Consider the following 6,845-nt stretch of genomic DNA (forward strand, 5'->3'; position numbering starts at 1 on the left):
CCCTCGCCCTGCTGGCCACACTTCTCCTGACGCAGAGATCTCCGAACCCCCCGCGACACGCAGCGGCCGAGCGCGGAATGGCCGTGCGTGGTGTTGTGCCAGGTGTGAATTCCTGCAGGCGGAATATAGGAGAGCAAATACCACAGCGCTAAGTTCGCGGGGGGAAGAAACCCTCCGTCTCGGTGGAGCCGAACTTCCTGGGGATGAGCAATCTCCGTCTGACCTGCCCAGACGGGCAGCTGCGGGGCTGTCTTTCACCACGCTCTCATCTCCGCGCTGCCGCTCGGCTTGGTTCCCTTTCACGCTTTGGGGACGGGGGAGAATTTTGCATAGGAGTGTTTGCTGCTGCCCGAGGCAGACACCAACCCTGATGCGAGAAACTGAAACGCGTTTCCTCGTGGGTCCTTGGGAACAGATGTTGGAACATCTTCCGACGGGTAGACCAACCGCTGATCTGCGGGGAAGGCGGTGTGTCAGGCGGGGTCTAAAAGCCAAAGCTGGGTGAGTTCTGCAACAAATCCCGCCCATCCTTGATCCATCGGAGTGATGGGAGGTCGTACATCAACACAGGCATCCGTTCTCCCTGGGCGCATGGTAGTCCCTGCTGTGATACTTGGCAGGAATCGAGCCGATGACCGCCTGACTCCTCGTTTCATATTTTTGGTCGGGAAGAAGAGGAAGGGATGGTTTTGCAGCTCAAGCTGGCAGTTGGAAATGGTGATTCCTGGGGTCTGTTCCCAGCTTTTGCCCAAACGAATCGCTTGCAGCTGCAGTACTTCTCTTGCGGCGTCTCAGAGGCCGCGTGTGGTGTGCGGCGAGGAGGTTCCATTAGGTTACAAAGCCTTGGCAGGCGGGATAAAACAAACTTCTCCCTCCTGTTCCCAAGGTCCTGGCACTTTGATTGGGAAGTGCCGGTGGTGAGGCGGGTGAACGGGCAGAAACCGCACCTCATGCCCGTGACCTGTGTCACCAAGCGTCCCAGGGGCTCGGGATCAGGGCTGTGGGTAAAAATCTGAGTTTGTGGTGTGTCGGATTTCACAGCCTTTGCACCATGTCGGTTCCCTCTCAGTTCAACTCCAGTTTTCTTTCCGTTCTCCACAGCATTGACTACATTTTGAACGTGACCAGGGAAATAGATAATTTCTTCCCCGGTTTGTTCGCGTATCACAACATCCGAGTGTATGACGAGGAGACAACCGACCTCCTGGCTCACTGGAACGAGGCGTACCACTTCATAAATAAAGCCAAGTAAGTGGGCTGGGAGGCACGAGTTGGTGCGAGAGCTCGTCCGGGCGCGGGGCCGGACACGGCGTCCTGCGGGGCTCCATCCAGCGTGGAGCTGGGCCCCCTGAAGCCACGTCATCACGGAAGGGCTTTAGCATCCATGCTTTTGCCAGGACTTTTCCGTGTCCCTGGAACTTCCCCCTACCTTGTCTCTTCCTGTACTGACATTAACCTGTTCCGAGCCTTCGATATCACGGAATGGTTTGGGTCGGAAGGGACCTTAAAGACCATCGAGCTCCAGCCCCCCGGCCATGGGCAGGGACACCTTGCACTAGACCAGGTTGCTCAAATCCTCATCCAGTATTATTATTTTGTTTTGCTTCCAAAAGGAAATGAGGACATTTCCTCTTCTTGAGAAGTTCTGGAAGTGCTCCCACACGTGTCCGTGTTGGACTAGCCCTGGGTGTCTCTGCAGACAAGAGATGGTGACAGAGCCCAGCACACTGGGCTTTTACACTCAGGTTGTTCCTGCTTATCCCTGTATCCAGACGCAGGCAGGAGACTGCGTGGCAGCCTCTGAAGTGGCAGCATGATTGAGGCCTTCTCTGTCTCCCAACTTTCCTGTAGAGGGATTCTTCTCGCGGCCCTCGTAATCCAAAGCGTTTCTCACCGACGGAGCTGTGGTGTCAGGGGGGTCGGGGGATGAAGGACCGTCCCTCCACTGTGTGAAACGGTAACAACGGATGCCATAACCAGTCAGACGAGACACATTTTCCCATTTGCCCTTCCGCAGGAAGAATCACTCCAAGTGCCTGGTGCACTGCAAGATGGGAGTGAGCCGGTCAGCGTCGACCGTTATAGCCTACGCGATGAAGGAGTTCGGCTGGTCGCTGGAAAAGGCCTACAACTACGTGAAGCAAAAACGCAGCATTGCGAGGCCGAACGCGGGCTTCATGAGGCAGCTTTTGGAGTATGAAGGCATTTTAGACGCGAGGTAAGGCGGCAGGGTGAAAGGAATGATTGTGGGAGGCCTCTCGTGTGTTTGTCTCGCAGAATCTGAGTCGATCTCCATGGAGTTCTGTTCGGGCGGGAGGTTCTTCTCCCGAGGTGTGGCACACGTGTGTCCCGCTCGGTCTGGCAGAGCGTGCGTGGGGCTGTAGTCTGAAGGCTCCTCTTTAGAACAGCAGAAGCCTGGGCTAATTGTGTTTTTCTAAACCTTTCCCGTGCCAGGCCTCCCTGGGTGGAAATCAGCTGTCATCCAGGGAGATGTGCTCTGGTTTTACTGAGGGTTTCTCGGTGTTTGGGAAGCATCTTCGTACTTCTCAACGGGCAGAACTGTTCAGCAAAACATTGTTCTTGGTTTATGAGGCAGAACTGAGCTCGGGCAGCATTAGAGGCAAATCGTTTGCAGCTCCGGGTGACCAGGCCGGTCACAAGCCTCTGTCACTGCGAGTGCGGGAGCATCCGACAAGGGTTCCTGCACCTCCGCTTGGCCTCTGCTCTGCGCCGGGAAGAGCAGGAGAGCTCGTCCCTCTGGTTCAGCAAAAAAAAGTTGCAGAGGGGTCAGTTCAGAGTGTTTTGCCCCGACAGAGGGGGCTCTCTGCGCCGAGGGGTTCCTCCCGAGGGCTGTTCCCATTGCGGCCGCAACACGGGGTGCTGCTGTGAGTCTGCTGGGCTGAAGAGAGGTGGGAGCGGGCAGGCGGGAGGGACAACTTCCTGCTGCTAAAGATGCCTTTGCCCAGGTGGGACTGAAGGGCTGGACCCACCTTTCAGCTCCAGGTTGTGGTGAGGGCGGGATGGGATGTCCTGGAACCGAGCGTCCTGTGGTTCGAGCGCCGTGACATGTGTCTCTGTCCTTTCCCGCAGCAAGCAGCGCCACAACAAGCTGTGGAAGCAGCAGGCAGAGAGCAACCTACCCCAGAGCACAGACGGCACCACGGGCTCAGGTGACTTCTTGCTCGAGAGCTTAGACATCGACCTGGAAAACCGCCTGGCTGACCTGGACACCCCTTCGCAGTCAGCGTACCTGGACAACCGCGCCGGCGCGGAAGTGTCTGTGGGGTTTAATTACTGCTTCCGTCGCCTCTCGGACACGCTGCTGGAGAACAAGATTCCCAGTGACAGGGAGGGCTTTTTCCACGTGGAGGAGCTGGAGAGGGATGCGCTTGCGGAGCGTGCAGCCTCGCTGGTGGGGCAGCCTCCGTCTGCAGAGGGGAGGCTGCTGGAGGCGGCGAAAGCCCTGGAGGCAGCGGAGCCGCTGGCAGAGCTGAGCGGTTTCTGCGAGAAGGAGGTGAAAAAGAAACTGGATTTCAGCCCCCGGAAGGGAAGGGTAGTGCTGGACCCAGGGGAGCACGGTGTCAGGGAGGAAAATCCGATGGAGAAGTGGAAGCGGCGTTTGTCCATGCACAAGGAGGAGAGCAGGCTTAATAGAGAGAACTTGAATAACAACAACAGCAAAAGGAGTTGCCCGGAGGATTTTGAGGTGCGTACGGGGTTGGAGTGTAGGGGATTAGCATGGCTGACTACGGCAAGTGAAACTGCTCTTCCCATCTTCATAGCACAGTTTCATTTGACTTGGATAAAGCCTTTCATTCCATGATGAGCCGCTTCCTTTTCGAAGTGCTTCTGAACATGGCTTTGCTTGCCCAAGCTGTGGATTTAGATGCCAGAGAGAGCGCGTACGCGTGCCCTGTAAACTGCTTTGGGCAAGGCGCTGGCATGACCGCCGCTTGCAACGGTAGGTATTCCTCCGTCGAAGATGCTGTCTGCTGAGAACAAGCACCTGGCTGTCGTTCCTGCTGCAGGGCCGTAAGTGGAAACGGGCTGCGTTTCAAATCTGCTTGGCTGTCTCGCGGTCTCTCGCTCTGCTCGTGGCCTGTTCTGTGCTCCCTGATCTGTACCTGTTTTTCTTTTTTGCAGCATGATGCCGTGTTTGGGATCCTCAGCAAAGTCAAGCCTTCCTATCAGTCCTGCACGGACTGCATGTACTCCTCGGCCAGTTTGTCTCCCGACCCCTTCGGGGAGCAGTGCGAGAAGCTGAACCCCGGCGCCGCGCGTCGCACCGCCACCATCTGCACGCAGCCAGCCCTCCTCTCCCACATCGGCTCCAACTTGGAGCATCTGCCCAGCAAAGGGCACGCAGAGGAAGGCAGCAGAACAAAACCCAACGAGGCTCCCTTTCCTCTGTCAGCAGGAATGGAGGCTGGTGCTTGCAGGTCGCTTGATCAACGCTGCAGCGTTGCGGAGAAGGGAAGAGACGCGCCAAAAACCCCGGTCAGAACTCTGCTGCCCCGGAGGAACTCGCACTGTGACAAGAGCCTCCTCAACGCAGAAGCGGTAAAAGATGAGTCTCTCGCCAGAAAAGACAGCAAACCTACCAAGGATCTGAAGCACTTGTTCAGCAAAGACTTGGAAAAGCCAAGTGCAAACAGTTACTTGATGCAGCACCAGGAGTCTCTCATTCAGCTGCAGAAAGCCGGCCTGGTGCGGAAGCACACCAAGGAGCTGGAGCGGTTGAAAAGCCTGCCCTCGGACGCCTCGGCGCTGCTCAGAGAGAGCCCCCTGAGCAGAGTCGACTCCGGGATCGTGGAGGAAAGCGAGGATCTGATGCCGCAGCACGGCCTCGTCCCTCTTCTGGGCCCAGCACCCCTGATAGCTGAAGACACGGAGAACAACGTGGAGAAGTCAGAGGTGAAGCGCGTCTTGGAGGGGGTCTCTCAGAAGACCTCCACGCCTGCCGTATGTCGGTTGGAGCACACGAGCACTTTCACCAAGGACTTTCTGAAGACCATCTGTTACACCCCCTCCTCGTCGCGGAGCTCCAACCTGACGCGGAGCTCCAGCAGCGACAGTATCCACAGCGTGCGGGGCAAGCCCGGCCTGGTGAAGCAGCGGACGCAGGAGATCGAGACCAGGCTGCGGCTGGCTGGCTTGACTGTGTCTTCTCCCCTGAAAAGGTCCAATTCCCTTGCCAAGCTGGGATGTCTTAACTTGTCCTCCGAGGACTTATCAAGCGACATGGATGTGTCAACCATAACGGACTCAAAAGAGGCCGTTTCGAGCGAATCTTCCGTGCTCTGTGAGCCACAGCCCGCGCTGAGGGGCGCAGACGACCCCTCCAAACTGGCAGCAAACTGGCAGCGAAGCCAGCCGTCGGCAACTTGAAGAACACGCCTTGGATGGGCAAAAGCTGATGCCTTCTGTGGGGGTGGGTTGTTGGGGGTGGGTTTGTGGCTTCTATTCGTCGCACTGATGCAGTTTTATCTGACTCGCCTTCGTGCGTCTGATGCCACCTCCTCTTCCCCTCCTTGTACTCGTAGGTGGAGAGGAAGACACCACCGTGATGGGTCGGGATGGATGGCACAAGGGGAAATAAAGTGTATTGCATGGCTTAGAAGAGGATGTTGTGTGTGAGTTGCCTGTTGTCCTGCAGGGTGCTGTTGCTAGTGCTGGTTGCCAAGTATAATAATGTGTTTCTGTGTCTATATAGATAGGTATTTGTATCTATCTATATATGAAATGCTGAAATATTCTGTCTCGTAGACTCAAAATAATTAGTCATGACTGTCTTTTTTTTTACAGAACAAACACAAGTCTCTGGATCAAACAGGGCACTTGTGGAAAAATCCTTAAGATGGTGACATGAACACTACCTCTGTTCTTGCTGACTTTTGTCTTGGCTTGTTGGTTGGTTGGTTGTTTCTTTTTTTAAAAAAAAAAGGCTTTTCCCACGATACTTTCCCGCTGTTCGAAGGTGTTCCCTTGATGTTAACTGTAAAGGCCCGGAGGAGCCTGGCGACGGAGGCTTTGCCGTGCCGAGCGAGCTAGCTGTGAAGTGGAGGAGCACCGAGCTGTTGACTGCGTGGCCTCGTGCCGTTCGCCCGTCCGGGCTGCGTGGTTGGGTGGATGGTCACAGTCGCGCGTCGGTGCCCGAGTGACGCCCAGACTGTGTCCCTGTCGCAGGTTTCCACCCCCCCGGAGAGGTGTCTTGTTCTTGGGGTGCGTTTGCTGTCGTGGTTTGTGATGTCCCTGGACTAACGAGGAGCCTGGCGGGTGACCGTGGACCCTAGGGAAGCTTTGTGTGATGCTGTGCTGGTGTCGTGCATCCTGCCTTGGGGACCTCCGTCGGGCTGGCGGTGGCACTCCGCGCCGGTGGGATAACCGAGGCTTTCCTGGTGTCCCACGCACTTGAAATGCCGGTAGGCACTAGGTGAACGCGTCTCTTTTCTGGTTATTGCTGTCGGCTGTGCTGGAACGGTTCCTGCTTCCTCAGGTTGCCGGGGGAGCTGTTGACGAAGGCCCAGGGGTGATTTACGCTAGGTGGCAGGAGGCTGGGTGGCCCCGGAGTGGGGAGCTGGGGTGTACGTGTCCCAGCTCTCGCAGGGCTGCGCTGGCCTCCTGCCAGGGGTGACGGAGGCGTAAATCCTGCTCTGGGGGTGGACGCATCCTTCGGGGTGAGCTGCCGGACAGCAATACGGGCTCGCTCCGAAGCGAGGCAGACATGGAAGGTGTGGGTGAGGAGAGCTGGTGTGACGGGCAGGGAGGGCACTGGGGGCTGCCCGTGCTCTGCTGCGGTCGTAGCCAGGAAGCACATCCCTTCCCACGCCAGAGGCTGGCTCGCG

The 6,845-nt window shown here is 57.0% G+C and overlaps 1 protein-coding gene across 1 annotated transcript in view; it reads left to right on the top strand.

Annotated features, from left to right (window-relative positions):
• The window catches only part of LOC104516020 (protein phosphatase Slingshot homolog 1-like), an 18,688-nt gene extending 13,271 nt beyond the window's left edge, over positions 1–5,417 (top strand). Inside the window, 5 exon segments of the mRNA XM_010160215.1 lie at positions 1,102–1,248; positions 2,018–2,218; positions 3,091–3,706; positions 4,144–5,334; positions 5,337–5,417. Coding sequence (XP_010158517.1) covers positions 1,102–1,248; positions 2,018–2,218; positions 3,091–3,706; positions 4,144–5,334; positions 5,337–5,417 — 2,236 coding nt within the window.
• The last annotated feature ends 1,428 nt before the right edge of the window (positions 5,418–6,845 follow it).

The sequence above is a fragment of the Eurypyga helias genome, unplaced genomic scaffold (assembly GCF_000690775.1).
Source record: "Eurypyga helias isolate BGI_N326 unplaced genomic scaffold, ASM69077v1 scaffold8551, whole genome shotgun sequence".
NCBI classification, from domain to species: domain Eukaryota; kingdom Metazoa; phylum Chordata; class Aves; order Eurypygiformes; family Eurypygidae; genus Eurypyga; species Eurypyga helias.